Source organism: Uloborus diversus, chromosome 5 (assembly GCF_026930045.1).
Source record: "Uloborus diversus isolate 005 chromosome 5, Udiv.v.3.1, whole genome shotgun sequence".
In the NCBI taxonomy this organism is placed as follows: domain Eukaryota; kingdom Metazoa; phylum Arthropoda; class Arachnida; order Araneae; family Uloboridae; genus Uloborus; species Uloborus diversus.
Genome location: NC_072735.1, coordinates 47,557,663 through 47,581,316, shown reverse-complemented (window position 1 = coordinate 47,581,316; position 23,654 = coordinate 47,557,663). Strand labels below are relative to the sequence as shown.

General features: G+C 33.4%; 1 protein-coding gene across 1 annotated transcript in view; it reads left to right on the top strand.

Moving 5' to 3' along the window:
- The first annotated feature begins 377 nt into the window (after positions 1–377).
- The window catches only part of LOC129222871 (solute carrier organic anion transporter family member 74D-like), a 41,031-nt gene continuing 17,754 nt past the window's right edge, over positions 378–23,654 (top strand). The window contains 5 exon segments of the mRNA XM_054857429.1: positions 378–1,184; positions 10,460–10,546; positions 13,202–13,399; positions 16,121–16,285; positions 20,936–21,134. Of these exon segments, the coding sequence (XP_054713404.1) occupies positions 509–1,184; positions 10,460–10,546; positions 13,202–13,399; positions 16,121–16,285; positions 20,936–21,134 (1,325 nt within the window). The 5' untranslated portion in view covers positions 378–508.

Here is a 23,654-nt window from a genome sequence, read left to right as displayed (position 1 = left end):
AGCTGGAGTCCTTTTGATAGGTCACTTATCTTAAGTAATCACTTTATCAAGTCTTGGACTGGATTTCAACGAAGTTTCCCCAAGAAAATCAGTCTTATTACGCGCTGAAAGAAACATCGGGTGCATAAATTTTCCGATAAAATACTTTTTCACCAGACTAACTTTTTGTCCATGCTTTGGACAAAGGAAGGAACTATGTTTATTTCTCAATTAAGAAAGTGGTGCTTTTCTTTTGAATTATCTTGGTAATTTATTCAAATCAGATTCTAGTGCTTCAATTACCTAATGTAAAGAAATTATGAAGATACTTTGCTTCATAGAAATATTTTTGTTATGAATTTAAGACTTAACATATTTCCGCGACAAAGGAAGAAAATGTTTTCAATTTTCATTTTGTGAAATATTTACGAACTTCATGCGAGGTAAACCTCGGAGAAATATCTTCACACAGTTCGTGTACCAAAGTAAGTGGTTTTGACTATTTTGTGCGACAAATAAAGGCTTCAAGATGTCTGCGAAAGTACCGAATATGAAAAAGAATTCTTTAAAAATTGACTTTCAGCCAGTCTCCACACAAGACCCATTTGCTGCTGACAATGATGCTGCAGATTTGGACACTATGTGCGGAATTGGATCATTTCATCCTAAAATTTTACAAAAACTGAACACTCCCAAAATCTTTCTTGTGAACCACAGTATACTTGGGGTCCTTCAAGGAGCTTTCTTCACTTACCTGGTTGGATGTTTGTCAACTTTAGAAAAGAGATATGCTTACGAAAGCAAAGTTACTGGAATCATAATGATAGCAGACGAAATAAGTCCTATACTATTTGGGTTGTTTCTTGGCTACTTTGGTGGAAAATCCCATCGTCCTCGTCTTGTCGCCATTGGAATGGTTGTTGCTGTTTTAAGTTGCTTCATAATGTCCCTTCCTTACTTTATATATGGACCGGTTTTGCATCAGAGCATTGAAGCTGCAAGATTTGCAGCAAACAGGACTAAGGAAGAGTTTTGCAATTTCCAGGAGAAGGATTATTTTTGCGAGAAGTCCCCGACGTTCACTGCCGTTTCGCTTTTGTTTTTTGGAAATTTTCTGAAAGGGTTTGGATCGTTGGCTTTCTATACGATCGGTACTTCTTATTTAGATGATAGTGTTAAAAAGAAGAATTCTCCTGTTTATTTCGGTAAGTAATCCGAAAAATATTTTAGAAGCTCTTATCTCTTTTTGTTAAAAACTATTTTATCAATATTGCAGAAATTCGTTTATGCTTTTGTTTATGATTCTTATGACAAACATTATGCCGTTAAAAATAAAGAGAAATCTTGCTTAAAAATAAAATGGACATGAGTCTTAAATTTATATTTCTTAAATTCTTTTTCGCTAAAATCCCTTTTTTGGGCAAAAGGTAAGTCTAAAAAATCGTTCACAGCAAAATTAAATCGTTCAATGTTTTTACACAAATATATGGATGTTTTGTCTGCAATGTAATCAAAGAAGCGATGTTTTGGAAACAGAATGGTATGTGTTTAAAGTTATGTGTTAAGAAAAATGTTACTAGCAAAAAAATATATGAATGTTGGAAACAATTAGCAATTTCATTGCATTACACGAATTGCGTAAAACAAACATTTTCTGCTTTTTTAACACCATTTTACTGTCCTTGACACATTTCTTGCATAGTTCAATAGAAAGTGTAACTCTTTTAAAACGTAAACTTATACCATCACAGCTGTGTTTCGTAGAATTTTACTTCGTTGCAGAAAAACAGATCAAGGTCTTAGCTTCCTTTTAAAAATATTTGTTTCAGATTTTTTTTGTGTGTTTAAATTTTATTTTATTTATATATTTAATTAATTTTTTATACGTATATTATTTCAAATAAGTTTGAAATTAATATTTACTAATGGAGGCAGTGCGTAGAACAGGGTTTAATAACAGCCAGCGCACATTCCACAATAAGGCTAACAATTTTCCGTAAATTAGAATTAGCTCTAGAAAAACTAGCGTTTATGTAAATTCTTTGTGTCAATAAGTATACAAGTTATCTACGTTGATAAAACTAAAGTAGAATATATTAATAAAACTCCAGGAATTTAAATATTCAAAATAAAGAGCTTCTCATTTGATTATTTAAACCGAATTTGCCTGTATTTTAAGTTTTAAACCGTAGGGAAAAAGTCTTAGTTCTTGAAAGAATATGCTACCTAAAAAGTATTTCTTTTAAAAATATTATATGGTATTTTTTCCGATATGAAAATATAGTTCTAGCTCATGTAACTCGTTGTAATAAATTTCGTTACAAAATAAACAATAAATTTAGTAAAAGATTTCCATTAGTGTGACAACAAGAATCTTGAAAAGTATCAATTCAAAATAAGGTAGCGATCTCTAACTTTTTTCATTACAATAAAGCCAACAATTTCTAAATAACGTCCAAAGTCCCTAAAAACTCCCACCTGTATACAATCATACGAATAGGCCATTGGATTTCACGGCTGTAACAAAACAGTGCTTTCTCGATCGTCTATTTGTTGCAGAAAATAATATTAAACCGTGGAAAACAAGAGGAATAAAATAGAAGATAAGGTAACTAAACACTGCATGTGACCAGTAAATCCTCGGAATACGTGCAAAAAACAGAATTAGAATTCTTATTCGCTATTACTTAGGCGAAATGGTACGAAAAAATAAAATCATTGATAGAATTAACTGCCCCTTTTCAATTGGCTTGGCAGTGGCATGTCAAGAATCAGTTGTTGCCGCGACGTCATAGTGTATTCACATGAAACATGTCACAAGTGTGTCCAAGCGTAACTTTAGTTAGACGTCACAATTAAGTCACTTTGTGACTTGTGACCATCGTTAATCGCAGTGATGTTCTTGTAACTTTACCCGTTTCATGTTATGTCATTAGGAATGCAATTGCAAATATTTTCAACTCTGTAAAAACGCGAACCACAGAGGAAGGTAAAAAATCTGAACTAACTAGGACCATAAATATTTCGGATTTTCATCTTGCTCAGATTTTCGAAAATAACCAAGAAAATGCCGTTTGGGAAAATCAAATATCATTTAACCAAATAAAATGTTTAGATAATATGTATGAATATCACATACAACAATATAACATGACTGTACAATGTATAATTTTTTTTTTTCAAAATTTAACTCTCATTGTGTACTGACCATAAAAGAAAAATGAAAAAGTATTTATAGTGCTGTGTGTACTTTGCGAGGAGCTATTGAATTGTAATTAAACAATGAAAATTGAATAAAAACTAAACTCAGAGGCGCAACAGCCCAAGGGTACCAAGGCCTATTGTACCCATATCAGTTTTCGAGATCAAGGGCTCTAGAGTGCAAAGCATAGGGGAGGGTGGCTCAAAGCGAGTAGATTTTCGAAGAACGCTCGAAAATTGTAGTTTTTTTTATTTTTATCGCAACAATTTCGGTTTGATTTCCCCACCAGGGTTCTTGAACTTCAAAATAAAAAGTGATTTTTGCATTATTTCAAACCCAATATTTATTTATTATCAAACTTTACAAACATTTGAAAAAACCGCTTTGCCCTACCAGGGAACTCAAAGTGGGTAAGCTTAACTAATTGTGGTCTGATACATTTGCCAATAAAATATGAAGTGAAAAATGATTAAAATAGTTGACTAACTACCTGCTATTATATAAAAAAATATATAGGTAAAACAGTTGTACTTATACAATTTCAAGTCAGCCCATTTGTTTATATATTATAAAGAAATAAATGATTAAATTAATAGACTAATTAATTGCCATTCTAAAAATAACTTTTTAAAGTTATACTTATCCTGTTAAATTGAAAATCTAAGTCAGCACACGAGTCAAGAAATTATAAATAAATATAAGATTAAAGCCTATACCCGCTTTGCAACGATCCGCTTTGCCCGAAGGCACGTTTTTTATTTTAATAATTATAACCTTAAATTTAAAAGAGAAACGAACGAAATGACTCTCATAGTTTGACGGTGGATGGTGTCAGAATAACGTAATATTATTGACAATCTAAAAATAAGCTGGTCTTCGACTAATCACAAGTTACAAAACTTCATTTTTTAAATAAATGTATTATTTTTTTATTTTAAACCTGGTTACGCCATGCCGCTTCACTGCTGCTTCGCTGGGACTGATTAAAACTCGGGGGTGCCCATGTAAACATGACATACGTATGCATCGCCGTTTACACACCTTTGGGGGGTTGGGATATGAAGTCCTACCCGCTTTGGGTCACCCTCCCCTATGTTCTGGTTAGCTGATCAACTGAAAGCGGAAGCCCCACGGTTTGGTTCCCAAGCACTCTTGGTACTCATTTTATAGACCCACTAAAGGGATGATAGGCTGAATCGACCGCACCCAACCCGGGAATTGAAGAATGATCTGTGGCGTGGAAGCGGAAAGCGCTTTCGCTGAGTCACTGGGCTTGAAAACTGAATGAACATCTAGAAAATACACCGACTTCACACTAAGAAAGTTAAATTAATTTCTGCAAAAAAAAAAAAAAAAAAAAAAAAAAAAAAAAAAAACTGACTCATATTTATTTTAAAAAAAAAATGTTTAAGGTCTGAGAGCGCTTTGAAATGTGAGTTCGGATATTTGACTTCTTATTGTATTGTGAGATTACAAATGAGGCAGAGAGATGCAAAGTGATGTAAGTGGCAAAATTTAAAATTTGGAGATAACCAGTACACATGGTAGGTAAACATCTCCTCTGTCTTGGGGCAAGAGATGGTACTAGTAGCCCTGGTAGTTGCTGCTATACAGCATGATTTAGACAAAATTTAATGAAAACCTACCTAGGATGTTAACTTGAACCTTTGAACGCGTTTCACTCAAAACTTGAAGTCGTCAGCTGAACTTTATAGTGCAGCTCTGGTTAGTTAAGCTGTGACCTTGACTATGTTTACCTAGTTAAGTGAAAAATAGACGCGTTATTGGCTCGGATTTCAGTTGGAGTATTTTTGAAGAACTACTAAGAAAGTTTCTCAACTCAACTTGGCGCCAATTACCCCTTCCTATTTACCGAAACAGAGGTAAACCCTGTCAGAGTCGAAACTCAACTTCTTAGAGCCTCACAATACATCCCTTTGCTTATCATTGCCTCAAATGTTGATAATACGGTGAGGTAGCTTGTTTAAAAATTCATAGCATCTTATTGAGCAGCTCGAATGAGAAAGTCAATTTTAGTTTGAAGTTACAAGTCTTGCACGTTCTGTACACAAAAATAGCATTTCAAGTTATTTTCTCGTTTTGTAAATTTGTCTCGTTATTGAGTGGTAACGCATAATGTCATGCTCAAAATAAACTCTTGTTTATATAAATTGAAACGATTTTTTTGCCTTAAGAAGAATAAATTCTAAAATGTATAATTACTAATTTAAAAATAACTTTTGCGTTTCATCTGAAATTTAAAAAACACTAGAATGATTTTTTTAACATTTCAGTAAAAAAAAATCTTGTTTAAAATTTTTTTTAAAAGTTAATTTAGAATAACAGCAAAACATTGAAAGGTTTTTAAAATTTGCATTCCTTAAATGCTTATCGTATGCTGAACAAAAAAGAAAAACGTGGATTTTTACTGAATCATTGCAATGAACTGATAGTAAACAAACTTGTTTTTCAGGAAGGTCACGACCTTTCAATGGACAAAATTCCATAGATAGCATCAGTAGTCTTGTGATATCATAGATTGTGATTATTCCTTATTGGTTTTTTCCCTACTATCAGCGTGACCATCTACACATGTTCTACCATTAGCAAACAGATAAGTCGGATGAATTGCTATAAAAATTATCAACTACTGATGGACATGGAGGCGAAACGCTGGGTCATGTTTTTCGGCATGTACAAACTCCTTTTGCGTTAAATATTCACTTCATTTCTTGAAGTTTATGTGTTGAGAAATTAAAAGCTTCATATTAGTTTTCAGTAAAGCGTCATGCAGGGGCGTCGCGAACTATAATTTCAAGTGGGTGGAAATTTTCAATTTGTCGAATGGAACTCCAAATTTAGCCGAATCGTCAGAATTAAATTTGGCGAAAAAGACATTTTTTGAAGGTCGCAATGACCTCTCGTGCCTCCCATCGGGACGCCCCTGGCGTCATAACGCGCCCCTGGCGTCCAACATTACTGGTCGCCTTAGATTGATTTTTCATAGCATTCGTATTATCCTGAGATTCTTTAACTTCTTTTTGGAGTGTCTTCTTACTCAAAGTATTATAAGATTAGGCAAAATTACGGCTAGCAAGATCAATACATGTTTGGTACCACTCGGGGCTTAATTACAAACGAAAGAAATGCGGGAGTCTTATTGTCTTCAGATTTTATTTTAATGTTCAAATAGTATGAATTTCGTTTAAAATGTTAAAAAAAAAAAAAGACTTTACATACTGACAAAAAGTATAGGAACAGAGTTCTCGTGACCTCCCAAGCAAAAATAAAGCCCTGGCACCATAGTTACAACAGGCAATGACGTTTGCCCCCAAAGTAGAGTAAATGGTTGAAACATCATATTTTATCAGTACAAACATAAAAGAGAACCAAGAAACTATAAAGTGAGTGAGGAAAAAGAACCTTCGTCCTTGCGCATAAAATATTTACTGCATGAAAAGAAGGTGTAAAGAAACAACAGCTCAGCAAAAAACTAGTATGTTGTGGCCATCACGAAACTTTCTTCTATATTTTTCTTTTTTTTTTCTGATCCCTCTCCATGCTTGACGAGGAAGCAATATTCCCAACAAAAACAAAATTACACATGAAAAAACTTGACGACCATCCCAATGTCTGCATTGTTGCAAAAGCAAAGCAAAGAGCGAAAATTGAAAATTATTTTAAAAGCCTTGATTGAATTAATTACAAATATTTTATTTGTTAACAAACATAAGATGGCAACAGTTAAAAAATTTAAATCATTAAAATAATGTTTCCGATCATTTCCATACAATTAAAATCACGAGAAATAAGCAGACGATAATCTATTACGATTTATCTTTCTTATTGTTGCATTAATAAAGCTATTTTTATTCGCTAAAAAATAATGATAATAAAAATAAATCAGCACCTCTTGGCGCGATTGGCGCCAAAATTGAACCAAAGCCTGTTTACATATGGATTCACATATATTCCAAATTTCAACCAGAACGTAGCATTACTTTTTGAGATAGGGCACTCACAATGGAAAAAAAGAACGGGCGATTGCGCTACCCCCTTTTTAGCTGTTGACACCAAAATAAAATCAGCTTTTATACCCACTAAGGGCTACTTGCCGATAAATTTTTCTTTCATTCCGTGCATTATTTCTTGAGATACAGCAGTCACAATTGACGACAAAAAACGTTCTATAGCTAAACCCCCGTTTGAGTTATTGACACCATAATTGAATCAGCACCTGTTCCTGTTACTGGCAACATATGGACCAAATTTTGTTTGATTCCGCCAGTTACTTCCTGAGGAATAGCAATCACGCGTAACTCAAAAAACGTCCCATTGCTCCACCCCCCTTGGTGGGCACAAGTTCACATAGGGGCACATATGTGTACCAAGTTTCGTTCGATTTCATGCGGTAGTTTTTGCTATAGAGCAGCCACAAAAAACTGGTCACACACAGACGTGACACACATACACACACATACACACAGACAGACAGACATTTTCCAAAAATAGTCGAAATGGACTCAGCACACCTCAAAACGTTCAAATCCGTCAAAATTCGAAATTCGAAAATTTGCACGAATTCAATACTTTCTTCTATATATTAGATATAGAAGAAAGTAAAGAAGACAAAATTCATTATCAGTCAGTCTTTGATCGTGTAGCTTTGACACTGGATCTCATTGATAGTATTTTAGTAAGAAAATAAAAATATGAACAAAGTCGAAGTACACTGTTTTATGTATGCTTCTTCCTTAACATTTTAGTGTTTGTCTACGTGCATTTAATATTTGTTCATGTTTTAAACTTCTTCACTTGAAGTTTAAATTTTTAAACCTGCCGTACCTAGCCCACAATTGCCACTTTAGTTTCTTTAATTTACTCTAAGAGTGGTGGAAAGAGAATATTTTTTAAAATAGCCCGTCACTCGGTAGATCAGGAGTGGAGAGAGGGAGGGGGGGGGGGGGATCGATTATCCCACAAAATCGGAATGGGAAAATTCATGTATTTACATGCAAGTAGGCATGTACATTGTTTTTTGGTAAAATTCACATAGAGTACAAGAATACTTACAAAACTTCTTTCGTACTTTTCAGTATAATTTACAATTAATATGCTTGTTTTACGTTTTATTTATGACAAAGTAGATTGGAATTTTTGAGAATAATAAACAGTAAAAATGTAAAAGTAAAAAATGTGAATTAAAAGTAATTGTAGTGTTTATTACTAAGTAAAAAATGATCAAATGTGCTTTGCACTTAAATATGATTTAAATAATATGCACCTAATACCATATTTTCCCGAATACCGAATATTCGGTTAAGATTCAAACCGAATATTAGACCAAATACCGAATACTTCTTTAAATTTTTAATAAACTGATATTTGATTTGTGCGCCAATTTAAAATTGAAAGTATTAATATATTTTAAGAAATATAAATACATTTTCCATTGACATCGTAATTTTATCTACATTATGTATAATTATATTTATTAATTTAAAGTAAAACCTTCCAAAAACAAATATAAAGTAATTATAATAGTTTTGCTTATGTTTGCCAGAAATTCTGCATAAATAAATAAATAGTTCCTTTCCTGAGGGGATGATTTGATAATTGATAATTATGGTAAAACATGCTGTGTTATAAATAAAGAATCTTGCATTTACCTTACATATAAATACAAACCAAGTTGCTCAAAATATCAGTAAAATTATTCAAGTGGTTTTCTGCTACGTTAACCTCTTTGGTAACTGATGAATAAGTGTATCATCATTAAAAAATGAGGAATGAAGTTCAAGCATTGTAAAGGATAGTTAAACTTTGATTACAATGATTAATTTTAATTAAATTGTTTTGAAACAGAAGTCAATATTTCATATGATGTAAAAGATATTAAAGTACTGCAAAATTTAATATCCAAATGTTTTACTTTTTTCTTAATTGTGTATTTTATATACGAGAAAAAAAGTTAATGTTAAGTAGTAATAAATTGATTATTACTACTTAACATCATGGGGTTGTCTTTTGTTTGTTGTTGCTGTGTCATATTTAAATAAGTTTGTAATAGTAAGTCAAATGTAATGTGTCATAAAATCTAAAAGAAATTTAAAAGCAACAAAATTTAAATTTAACATCTATGTGTTTTCTTTTACATTATAATTAATTCTAATGAGATAAAATTAATAAGTAACAATATGAATTAGCTTTGTATTGTGGTATTATATTGTAACTTTCATGAAGTGTAAAAAAAAAATATTCGTTTATCAACTATCGAACAATTAAATCTGTTTACGATTCGGTTGCCGAATACTGAAATATTCGGCCGAACTAAACATTAGGTTTGCCTGCCGAATATGCAGTGTATCGAATACCAAAACCGAATATTCGGTGAATCTCTATAAAGAAAAAACAACTTAAATAAACCAAAAATTGTCTAGAAAATACAGCAAATAGTTATTATAAGCTCCTTTATAAATGTCAAGATGTTCTATACATAACAAAAAAGTCGCGAGAGAACACCTCACGACTTATCGAACGGCAAAAAAGTCGTGTTCACTCACGACTTTTTGTTGTGAAGAGAGCACTTGCACCGATGAAGAGGCTACCATCGTAGTCTTCTAATTGCTTTTTTCGATATTTTCTTTACAATTAGGGCTTTATTTGCGTTGCTTTTTCATTTCAATCGTGTGTAATACTACTTAAGTCATCATTTGACGCATTATCTATTAATGGAACCAGTACGTGTCAGTATCACTATACATTGAGAATAAAAATATGGACATGTGTCTCAGAAAAATCTTGGTTTCGTAAAAAAAAAAAAAAAAAAATGTATTTTTGAATGGCAAGTACACATAAAAATAATCAGTGATGAATTCCATTGAAAATACTATTAGATGCGCAAAAAATGGTTTAAGTTTTAAATACATACACACACATGCGAAAAGAAATTAAAAAAAAGAGGGGAAAGCCTTTTATTTTGTAATGCTATATAATTACATTCTAAATAATTTTGACAAGATAATTGATATTTTTCATAAGAGCTTCAACTACAGCTACAAATGTTTTACAACAAAGCTTTTATGTTTTGCTAACTGTTTTTTAAAACCGTTTTTCTGTTTCTAAAAGAAAATGAATTGCCTGGAGTTTAAAACACTGCCAGTGATTTTAAACTAACGTACATTTATTGTAAGCGTTTTTGAAAGGCTTTAAAAAACATTAATTGGTTTACCCAACTTCAATTTAAAATGTTTAACAAGTGCATTAATTTCATTTTAGGTACATTATTTGCCCTCAGACTGCTCGGTCCAACTGTTGGATTCCTATTGTCTTCATTATGTCTTCAATTTTACGAAGATCCGTTTTGTAAGTCATTTTGCGTTATTGAATTTATAATTAAAATATAATTAAAACTGGGCAATCCAAATTCTTGAATACAGAAATTAGCTGTCACAACTTTGTTGTGCATTAGTCATATGCATTACATTTATTACCTTTTACTAGTGAGGTGAGTTTTTTGTAACTTAAAATTGTACGTAGCCTCAACATTATATTTCTTGTGTGTGCTGCACAAAACTTAACAAAATAGAGTTAAAATTTACAGTGATTTTTATGCTAGTATTTGTTTATGTAAATACAACTGAAACACCGTAAATGGTATAGATATATACATATAAAACAGGGGTGACTTGTCACCGAAATCCACCGGAACTGATTTTCTAAAAAAAATCTTTTCCCATAAAATGTCTACTACTTCACTTGCGAATTAAAGTCCTTTTTAACACAAAGAATCGATTTTTATCTATTCTCTTGACTTATTTCTTCATGTATCAATTATTCCCTTTTTTTTTTTTTTTTTGTGAAAACAAGACTAAAATTAATCTTCTATTAGAGAAACAGTCAGTCTTTAACCTCTACTGCCGATTTTTGATATATATATCCAGCCTTTAGGACATCGTCTTATTATACAACCTAATATCCTTCAGTCTGAGAAGCTGAAGAGATTTTATGTATTGGCTTGAGCCCCTGAAAGTGAAACCAAAATTATTGTCATCAACCCAGTACTCAGTAATGCAACCAGAATTTTCTCATGGATGGGGAATGGTTATAACAGTTCATACATGTTTGCTTGGTGGACAGGTAAACGTCAATATCTGCAAAAATGAGTTTACAAGATATTTGAAGAAACGCGTTACAAACGATAGGAAAATGTCGGGATTTGATGTTGTTTTCGCGCCTTTTTTTCGGCGGAAATAAAATAAGCAAGTTTGTACAATAAAGCTAACGTACAATCGAAGACAAATATGGCAAAAAAAAAAAAAAAGTAGTTTCTGAACATGCCAATATAGATTTACGTTCTAGGATTGGCAACATGATTTAAAATCTACTCGTTGATTGCGCCCCGTTATATTTCAGCGATTTCTTTTTTCTAGTTTGGAATTAAATAATGATCGAATTCGCCCCGGGTATAAAACCATTTATGTATCATTGCAACATGTTTAATTGCGAAATGGCAACTGTTTTGGGGCGTATAACACCCTATATTTAGTGTTAAACCAGCTGAACATTTTATAATAATATAATTTCACCTATGTCATTCATAATTAGAATGAAGAAGATCAGTTAACTGTGGTTCATTTACTTAGTTTTCCGAAAAAAAAAAAAAACAAAAACAAAAAATTTAAGCCATTTCCAAGTTCCGAAAAACGTCAAGTTTGAATCTGCTCTCTTCTTAGCTACACACGCTTACATTATTCTGAGTGTATATCTACGAACGTTTGTTCTTCTCTTCCTTATAATTTATTTAATCTGTGTTGACTTGAATGCACTTTAGCTTTATCGAAAACTCTGCTCTAGAGATGAATCGTTAATCCACTGAAAGATTGCTAAAATTATTATGTGCCAAGTTAGCGGATGTAATTAAAAAAAAGTTTCGGTAGCAATTTTTATTGTTCTTTAGTACTACAGTAAACTCCTGATTATCTGCAGAATAAAGTGGCACGGTAACTGCGGATAAGGGAATCCGCGAATAATGCGCAAATTAGGTAAAAAACGATATTAGTGTATGCGTTAAATTACTAAAATAATCAATAACACTAGCAATCATTCAAAGTATAGCTACAACGATAAGAGTCTATGTAAAAATTGTATGCAAAGCAAAAAAAGGATCGCTTATTATTGCGAGCGGATTATACATAATAACGAATAGCTGTTTCTGGTTATGACCGTGACAAAGATTTTAGATAGCTTTGCTTACCTGTAGTTGAAAAAAAAAAAAAAAAAAAAAAAAAAACTGCAATCTGTAAAGAATTTGATGATTGAAAAATGACAGCGTGTGTGCTAACTATACTAAAATGAAGCAGTATCTTACAAATTGGATTTGGTGTTGCTAGATCCTAGGCTAGGCTTGATAGTTTTTAACTAAAAAAATGAGTTACAAAACGATAATCTTTGCTTGTTGAAAGAGAAGAAAATAACACCTGGGTTTCCAATAGGGAAATCGAATCCATGACGTCTCTGGCATACATTTTGGTATTTTTATGCACACTCATTGATGTTTAAGTTAAATTCAAGCTCACGAGAATTTTTTTTCAGTCAATTTTCACAGATTAGACATAATTTCTGTCCATTAGCACATGAGTAACTGCTCTAAATGATATAAGGCTCCTAAACTATTTTTTAGACATTGAGCCTTGACAAGCCTGCATTCAAGTTGTAAAATGTTTGTAATTAATTTGTTAATGCAATCCATATTGCTCTCAATATCATGTCTAAGTAGACTAATACGTAAAGTTTTGCAATAAAATAGTCTATACTTATAATAACATTGGAAATAGCATCATGAAATAGTTGACTTATGAAATAAGCGAACCGTTTATGGATCAAGTAAAATTGTAAGGAGCAATAAATTTACTAACAGTCTTATCATCCATGAAGCTATAATTTCTAACAAATCAACTTGAACTTAAAGCACATTTAATTTAAACTATAAAAATAAATTGGGCTTTTTTGTAATTTCAGATGATCCAGGATTTGGAACGAAGGATCCAAGATGGGTAGGAGCGTGGTGGCTCGGCTTTATAATTTTGGGTGTAGCGATATTTATTTTTTCGGTGCCTATGATCTTATTTCCCAAACGCTTCCCCGGAAAGAAGTTGCCATCAAGTCTTCAAAAAAAGAAAGAAGAAGCCCCTAAGTCCCCAATTGAACAATTAAAAGGTAAGAATTGACCTTTTTACTAAATGTATCTTCAACTTCTAGATTTGTGTTTTTAATTGTTCGATCCAATTTAACGACATTATTGCAAAATGAAATAATTGGATTTATCTTATAATTTTTTTAAATAGAGATTGAAAAGTCATGTTTTTAAAAGAGAAAAGGTGCATACATGAGTCACAAATTCGTTAAGGATTCCTTGCAAACTAAAACTTTCAAAGATTTAAAAGGATGACACCATCCTTGATGGATTTTCGGTGATTTAGAATGTGAACGTTTACGATCTCCAACTGAGATCCATTTTGTAACACATGGCTTTCTATTTTGTGTTTATTTGCCAATCGAATAACAGCATGTTCACAAATTCAGTGCATTATACGAGTCTGATTGCTTTTTATCTGGGTTAATACTTATTGACAGTTTTTTTAATCGGAAAATCCAGTTTGTATTCGGGACACGCAGTGCTGCGGAAGGTCACGTGATCCCCTGGTAGCATTTAGACAAATTATGAAAGGTTAATTACGTTAGAAATGAATTAGGAATTGGAAAAACTATGCTATGTTGCGCTTTAAAAAAGAGTGAACCGCACCTAGTTATGTTTTCATGTATCGCAACTTTCAGCAGGGGAGCTGCACGAGTCAATAAAAGTTGAATTAAAAAAAATACAAGTGTTGTAACGCCGCACGCGTCATGGGTGTTAAACCATTTTAGTGCAGAAACATTACATATCGAATAAGAAAATATGCAAGATATCAATTGCAGGGATAATGAAAAATGATTAACTCTGCTTTGCGATAAAATATTTTTGAAATGATTAAACAACGTAAATAAAGCACAAATTTTCAAGAAAATACAGCACACAGCTATATAATGGCTGTAACGGAACCTTTTAACCAGTATGAAAGTTTAACACACATACATACACACTTAAAAAAAAAATGGTTCTCTAATAAATTTTTTCGTACACGTTAAAATAACTACATACTAAATTTTCTTGGCAATTTGTGATTTTTTTTTCGTTCTTTTTCATTTAAATTAAATACGAGGATTTAATAATAATTTCAGGACAGAAAATTTCGGTATTTTTTTTCTAAATACTATTTGATGAGTTTTTCGTTTAAAGATGCAAAATTAGTGCAGCATTAGCAGCACTAATATAGCAACATATAATTAATAGCACTATTATAGCAGAATAAAATATAATTAGCAGCACTAGCAAAAACAGCAACAGAATTTTGAAATAAAATTCCTGATATACCTCTAGTAGAGTTGGATTCTAAACTAACAGCAATCCTTCGCTCTGTGGCATGGGCGCCCATATGAAAAGTTGCAAGGGGGAGGGGGGGCTCAAATATTTTCCCCGTGGTTTAGCTGAATATTTCCCCCGTGGAAACTGATTTCAGTACGGATTAGAGTCATTAAAATTTGACATTTTTAATAACTTATTCATTAATAGCTGGAGGAGAAAGGTGTTTACTTTTTTGCAAAGAAAAATGTACTAAAAGCAAAGAAGTTCTAATTTCAAGGGGGGGGGGCTCGAACTCCCCTTTCCCCCTATATGGGCGCCCTTGCTCTGTGGCTACAAAAAACTCCAAGTGGAATATAAATTGTTTTTGTCCTTGGGAGTAATAAAATTTTATCCTAATTTTCCTTTCAAAAGTTTTATTTATAATATTTTTGAAACTGTTAAAAGATAAAGAACTGAGATAAAGTTTGCTGATTTATTTACGATTTTGAAAATGTTTTAGCAAGAAAAAATATCCTTTCATTTTAGGGGGGGGGGAGAATCTTGATATCGAAACTCAATGGGACGATATCTGGCCCATAAGAGCTTTGAACTATCACCAATTGAAAATTATTCAATGCAAAAGTATAAAATTTATTTATTATAGAGTACTTTCTGTTGGAAAAACTCAATTGAATCCTTATTTATAGTTGCACTGCAGCAAATAACTTTCTTGGAGTAATAAGCTTATATCAGGTACTACTGCGCTTACAAACCACAAAGAATTTATTAAGTGCAGAATAAATAGCCAAACGCAACGTTTACGAAACCTTCATAATAGCCCTATACATCATCTAAATTAATTTTTAAGTTGATAAAGTTTTAGAATATGTGAAGAAAAATGCAGGCGAGAACTCATTTTAATTTTTTTTTTGAGCACAGCTGGTTCAGGAAGTGAATGAAATTTCCTAATACCTGCTTTTGAAATAGTATTTCGTTAATATAATTGTTGCATAATTCTTGATCATAAACTTACTGCGACAGGCTTTTTGTAAGAGGTAAACATTCCTTCTCAATGGTAAACATAGGTCATGATATTGTTGTTACTGAAAATTATTTATTTATTTATTTTTTATTTTGTAGTGCACAAGAACGAATTGGGCAGTAATAGTGGTGTAAATAGGACGCATATTAAAATCTAAACCTTGATGTCTGCGAGGAATCGTAACAGTTTTCCTTGAGCGTACGCGAATTTAAAATTGCTAGTGCAAAAAAAGAAAAAATGCCCCGAAATGAGGAATTTAAAGATGGTTAAACTTAATTTATGAGTGAACGTTATTCATTTTCTGCCCAGAAAACGTGTTCCATGTATTTTGCGCCCCATTAATTCCATTTTTTTTTGTGAGCAAAACATGTGAAATTCCTGATATTATTTGTTTAGTCGTTTATAAAAATATATAACTTTACTTCTCATCATGATCAGTTTCTTTTTCTTTTAGATATGGGGAAAGCAATGAAAAGGTTGGGCAAGAATCCAATTTTGATTTGCCATTACCTTGGAGGCGTCTTGAGATTAAATGGAGTCGTGGGGTACTATGTTTTGCTTCCGAAATACATGGAAATGCAATTTCGCCAATCCGCCTCAAAAGCTAGTCTTTATTCAGGTAAGATTCTATGATGAAGCAGTAAATGATTCTATTACTGAAACAGTTATCCTTGCCTCTTCTTTTCGCATATAGCGCATTAATTTCCAGGCGCAATCGGCGAAAAGAAAAGTTTGCGCATTGATTTGTCTACTGGTATTAAGGCCAGTCGTCCAACATTTTGGTTCCAAAAGCATGCGCATGGTATATCACTAGTATGTGTCACTAGAGCAGCCAGAAATACCTTCTGCAGGGGTTTTTTTTGAATGAAAAATACATTCTGGAGGGGTTTTTTTTTGATCAAAACAGCCCTTTCATATGTACAGGGTGCTTAGAAAGTTCGCACAATTTTATTAGATATTTCAAGAGGCTGTAACTAACACATAATTCAACAAATCAACAAGTTAAAGCAATAAAAACTCTTTATTGAAACAATACTAATAACATTAAGCAAAAAAATTATAACAATTGCTCAAAATTGGCTCCTTGGGCTTCAATACATTTACGGAGTTGCAGTCTGAAATTGCCGACGATGCTCGCGCACGCATCCACCGTTATCTCATTCCAGGCACGCCTCAGAGCCGTTTTGAGCATGTCGACCGTGGCGTATCGTTTTCCCGAGATTTTTTTCTCCGATTGACCACACTGAATAATCTATCGGATTGAGTTCCGGTGAGTTAGGGGGCCAAATATCCGTGCCCCAAAAACCTGGAAACAGATCTTCGCAGATGGCAATCGTCGATCGGGCCGAATGCGCAGGAGTCCAGTCTTGTTGGAGTGTGAATCCATCTTGGCCAAAGTGTTCTGTTGCCCATTGCCTCAGTACATCTCATAGAACCCGCTGCTGATAGCTCGCAGCATTAATTTTGACGTTTCTGTCAATGAAAACAAGCGGCGTCTTCCCAGTGGCACAAATGCCAGCCCAGACCATTACGAAGCTTGGAAAGTGACTGTGCCCGATGATTTTGGCAGCAGCTGTCTTCTTTTGACACTTCTTAAGCAGTTGGCGATGATTTTGACGGTTACGTGTGGGTTCGATGGTGAAGATCTTCTCATCGGTAAAGAGAACCTTCGAAAGGCGAGCACCAGCGGTCAAGCGAAGCATCCGTCGAGCTTTTATCAATCTTTTCTACTTCATTGTGTCATTGAGGAATTGGAGGCGATTGATCTTGTAAGAACGAAGTCCCAACTTGTTTTTCACAATGGTTCGGACGCTTTTTTCGCTGATCTCCAGTTTTTTGGCCATCTTTCGCATTGAGCGCTCTGGATTGCGACGGATGCGACAGCGGATCTTCTGCATATTCGCTGGAGTCGTTGCAGTGGTTGGACGACCACTCCGTGGACGGTCGGCAGTCCCTCCAGTCTCCTTGTAGCGTTTCACAGCGCCATAGACTGTTTTACTCTTCAATCCAGTCGTTCGAATAATATCGGTTGTTTTCATTTCCTTCTTGTGTAATCCAACGAGAGTAACACGCACATTTTCACGATTCATAGCTCACTAACTCAATGAACTAACAAAGAACAAATGCTTAAACCTCAAATACTATTAATGCCTATAAACAATATGTGCCAAATAAATCGCCGACATACGATTTTAACGCTAAAAAATCGTTTTAAACAAAATTGTGGGAACTTTCTCCGTACCCTGTATAAATTTCTTCTTCTTCTTCTTCATCAGCACAACAGCCTGGTGCAGGCCAAGGCTTTCTTTGTCTGCTTCCTCCAGGCGGTACAACACGTTGCCAGGTTTCTCCACCTGTTCACTCCCAAAATTTTAAGGTCCTTCTCAACACTATCCAGCCACCTTGTTGCTGGTCTTCCCCTTCTCCTTGTACCCTCAATCCTTGAAAAAGTTAGCTTTTTAACCGGGTCCAGATCTGCACGTAAAATACGTGCCCCAGCCATCTGATTCTATTGGCTTTAATTACTCTTAAGATGTTGGGTTGTCGGTATTTACGGTATACTTCAAAGTTATATAAACTTCTCCAAGTGTCATTTTCTTTTACTGTTCCAAAAATTGCCCGAAGGATCTTTCTTTCAAAAATGAGAAGTCTGTTTTCCTCTGTTTTATTAATTGCCCATGTCTCACTACCGTATAAAATGATCGGTCTTATGAGTGTTTTGTATAGGTTTATTTTTGTATTAATGGAAAGGAGCTTAGATTTTAATTGGCTCTTTAAGCCAAAGTAGCATCTATTTGCCATCAAAATTCGATTTCCGATTTCAACTTTAAACTCATTCTTACTGGTAATGAGTGCACCCAAGTAATTTAAACTGGGTGACTCCTTCAAAAGTATAGTTTCCAATATCCCTGTATAAACTACTGTATTAGAATTTGCATTTATGTTAAAACCAATGGATCTGGGGGGTGTTTTCATCCCCCCTACGCTGCGCCAGTGGTACGTGTCCAAAAACTGGTGTCTATGTTTTAAATGTGTTGCTTCGTTGATATTTAAAAATTTCATTCTATTAGAGGAGAAGATTTTATTAAAACAGATTTATAAAGCGAGTAAAAAAGTATGAAATTGGTGTTTACTGCAGGAAAAAATTTCACTACAAGCAGTTATTTGATTCAAGAAATCAGTAACTTCGCTAGATTTGCTTAAAGTGATATTTTACTTAACTCATCGTCAGTTATTTTTCGACGTAGCAACTAGAGAAAATAATTACGCATTTCGAAACACTTTTCCCAAGACTGAAGTCTTGGAACCAAAATGACGGATAGGTCGACCAGTGACCTAATGAGGCTGTAGTTGGTGGAAATTCCTCTTTGATTCCACGACACGGCCCCATGATGCCCCTATTGGTAAATAATACGTATTGATGAATTTGTTGCTTACTAATGACACATTTTTATTTTCCACACTCTTTAGGTAATTCTAGATAGTTCTAATTGTAAATGCAATAGAAATGTGAGATTGATCCTCAATAATGGGGTCGTTGCCAAAATTTTAAAAGTATTTATTTCTGAAAGAGCATGATTCAAAATATAGGATCTAACCACTTTTTAAATAATTTGATCAAGTTTAATATTTTTAAATAATTAATTTAATTGATGCGCTTTCATTCTTTACGCTTCTACCGATGACATCTCAATTGATGAACTGCCATTCACTGTTGCCTTTCGCAGAGTGCAATATTTAATTCGCATCTTTACTCACATGTGTTGGTAACGATATGGTTGATAGCAAGCTTAGAGCGAAATATTTAATCCACTGCTTGATTATCATAACGTGGAATCTTGGTAGTCAGATTCGAAAAAGTACATCATTTGTGACGTCATAAAGACCACGTCTTATTTTCAAAATCGGACATTTAAAAAAAATAATTAAAAATCCAGCCTTGGGAAAATGAAAGTTTTTCTCACTCCCTGTTATATTAATATTATAATGATATAAAATGGAGTGTTATATTATTATATTATTATTATTTGCTTATTCTATCAATTTCAGTGATTAAAAGTAGTACTTTTGACTGAAGGAAACAATCCCATTGTGCTTCTCCACATAAGTTTTACGGTGTCTCTAAAATGCTATTTACTCTTATAAATGCAAATTAAAATAATCCTGAATTTTAAAATCATTTATAAAAATATCTACCGTCTGTCCTGAAAAACTAAATATATTGACTTATTCCACCGTGGATAGGTAAATCGCAGTATCAGAAAATTTTTCGTTTTTTTCGAATTCTTGTCAAGTATTTTACAAGTAGTTTAGATTTATTGTGCTAGCTTGCTTATTTAGTACATAAACAAAGCACGAAAAAAACGTCAAATCGAAACATTTCCTTATTGTTGGTAAGAAATCCAAAACACGTTTCTTCAAATACCCCAGAAACACCTTTCTGCAGATACTGCGTTTGACCTTCTCACGAAAGTATTTTACGTACATAGTATGTATAGAGGCAGGATTTAATTTGCAAGGAAGCTCACGGGAGCTCAGCTCCTGCGCTTCTTTTTCTCAGCAAATTTTTGTAAATAGGTGATAAGCAGCGGAACTCCTCAATATTGCGCTCCGAAGCCCACCAAAGCTCTAATCGAAACTGAAGAATAATAATTTCCTTTCCGCACACCAACACTCAATTTTTTTCCTTATAGACACACATGAGACTAAAACTTAAATAGGCGAGCAGCTAACCAACTTTTTCTTTCACCAGAAGTTAAGACCCAATAGTTTTCTGTGTCAGTTAGAGCACAGCAGCGAGGAATGTACCAGTATTAAGTATAACTGATGATATCTTTCGAACAGTTCTGGAACAGAAAAAGAGAATATTTTCTTCTTTTTGCATAATATGTTTTACGTTAGCGTTTCTAAATTTCTTCACATATCATTGTCCTACAAATATTATTAAATCAATGATACTTTTCATAATATATCCTCCCAACTACTGAGTTGCAGTCTGCTATTAAATAAAATCAAACATTACCGTGCTGAAAACCCAAAAAGTGCCTCACGGATACAAAGCTATTTATTTGTACGTGAGCTCACGAAAAGTGTTCTCTTTAACTTTTTTTTTTTTTTTTTCCAGAATTCAGATTATTTTTGTATGACTATATGTTCCAAAGAACATGAGGCTGCTCCCACTCTTTTTTTTTGAAAGCCAAGCCCTGTACATAGGCATGGTGAAGATATAATGAACTCTTTTGGTAATAATATGTATTTCTGTTTAAAGGTCCTGCGAGTATTATCGGTATGCAACTGGGCATACTTTTCGGGGGCATAGCGATCCGAAAGTTTCGACCTAGACCAAGGGTAATGACCGGAGGAATAGTAATAGCTGAATCTTTTAGCGTCATTGCTCTCATAAGCTGCATGGTCATTACTTGCCCCGTTTATCAGTTGACTGGAACCAGCTCTGTATCAAATCCACTGTAAGTGAACTTCCTTGTTTTGAAATTTTTCTTTCAAAAGGGTTCAGCTAAAACAAAATACAAATACAGGTTTGAAAAAACAATCTGACAAAAAGTTAAATTTCTTTCTCTATTAGATTAATAATGTTGATGCAAATGTAATACCCACTGAGCGTGTCGATTTTGTTATTATTTAGTGTTAATTAGAACAGGAAATGGCGCTTGTTAGTGTCATGATACCTTGCTGTGGTATTACGTATCGATAATGATGATTTACTGAGAGAAACTATAATACTTTGAACGATTTTTCTGTGTGGCAATTGCTCTGAATAAATTGATCACACTTATTTAATATGATCAATTTAGTAAAGTTTTTTTCTTTTTTTTGTGGTTGAAAAAAATTTTGATTTGTTACAATACTGTTACCAACTATAATGTTACAAACTGAAAGAATTGTTACAGAGGTGGAAAAGATTATATTCGATAAAATATTTATTTTGAAAGTAATGTTCCCATATTGTTTAGTACATAGAAAATAAGAAATTTTATTGATTTGTCAGTGAGCTGTAAAAACTGAGGATAGCATAGGACGGTTTTTTTAAAATCAATAAATACCCATTTATTTTATTTATTTATTTTGCAAACCCTGCACATTAGCGTCTAAGTCCTTAGTTGTACTTTTTACCTATGTCCTCCTACTAGGATAACTCAATACTATAATCAATTGCATACCTAGCATGGGTGACACCCGAAGCGGTAATTTGTGGTAACCCTCCCCTGGGGGGGGGGATTTTGAAATTAGTAGTCTTAAAAATGCATTTTAGCTTTATATTTTTCAAACACTTGCAATTTCAACTTGGGTGTTACCCCCCAGACGGGTGACATCCGGGGTGGACCGCCTCCGTCCCTAGTGACGCCACTGCTATTGTTCAAATGTTAAAAGGTCATTGTTTGATTAGAATCACATTAAAAGATAATCTGAGGTCACTATTGATTCAACATAGAGATAGCCTCTCAAAATTAGTCATGCCCAATGAAATCTCTAAAAAGAGCCACTACTGCCTTTCTTGGATAACTGGAAATCATTCTGTTTCCCCCAGAGTTCTCCACCTTTTGTTAAGAGCACGTTAAATACCTTTCCATAACATTACCTTTTTATGCAATAAATACTTTGCACTAAGTTTCATTTCAGTTTGTAGCTCTTGAAGTTTCCTGTTTTTAACTATTATATTCAATTATTCAATTAACCCTTTTCTTTTTGGCATTTTTGTTAGCATTTCATAGCAATAATGAAAACTAAAGTATATTCAGAAGTTCATTGCATAGAAAAAATTCCATCTTAAAGTTTTTCTAGTAGAATTTAAGAGTTAAATGTAAAAACATTTGTATGTATATATATGTACATGTAAAACCATTTGGCACGAAACCTTAAGTATTTCAGTTAATTAACTTTTGATTGCAATTCAGGATGTTTTTATTCCCGTTTTGTTATTTAGTATTTTGAAAATGTGTGTGATACTTTTCATTCATTCTGTACGAAATTATAAAATATCTCGTCATATATGTATTGTCTGCCCACGGATTGTCTGACATCCGTTTTACAGGCGGAAATGAACGCATCTATTAGTTTTCAGGGATGTCAACTTTTGCAGATGTATGTTAGCCTCCAAATTAAGCAGAGTCTAATTCAAATGAAATGAGAGAAACACGCGCATCAAGTTTTTACTTTTCCCCCTGATTCAAATGAGAGAAACACGCGCATCAAGTTTTTACTTTTCCCCCTGATTCAGATTGTCGCGTCTTAACCGGATGTTTGCCAATTTCATACATTCCGTAGTTAGACTAAATATATACAGTTTTATAACAAATGATGGACCCAATTTCAAAAATTTGTATCCAAGTATCATTCCAAATAAGTAATACTTACAGCAATGGATAGAAGAAATGTCAAGGTTTTTTTTTGCATGCTTATAGCGGGAAACATCTAAACGATAGCTAAACTCGCCCCACACACGTGAAAGCAATGAAAACACGTGCAAGCAACGCCACAAGAAAAAGTCTAATGGGGTGAGATCAAGAGATCTCGGTGGCCAGAACTTTAGAGCCAGGTCATTTTGACCCATGCATGTCCTATCCATCGCTGAGGAAGGGACCTGTTCAACAACGGAAAAAAATCTTTGACATTTCCTCTATCCCTTGCTGTAAGTATTATTCATTTAGAATTGATACTTAAATAAATACAAAGTTTTGAAATTAGGTCCGTCATTTGTAATAACCCTGTATTATTTACTCATTCAAGACGAGATAATAACGCAGTTTGTTTCGAAAGTATTACGTAATCCAGAATTTGTATTCAGCTGAAAATGCTTGGAAATCTCTGTGAGTTTAAAAAATATAGTTTAAATTTTAACTTGGTTTATCACGTAGTAATTATAACAAAAAATGGTTCGTTTTTTGAAATGCAATGAATCTCTCTATTGTTTTATGAACTTGAAAAATAGTTTTCATTTTTTTTGTCTAAACGAAATAGTTCAGAATTAT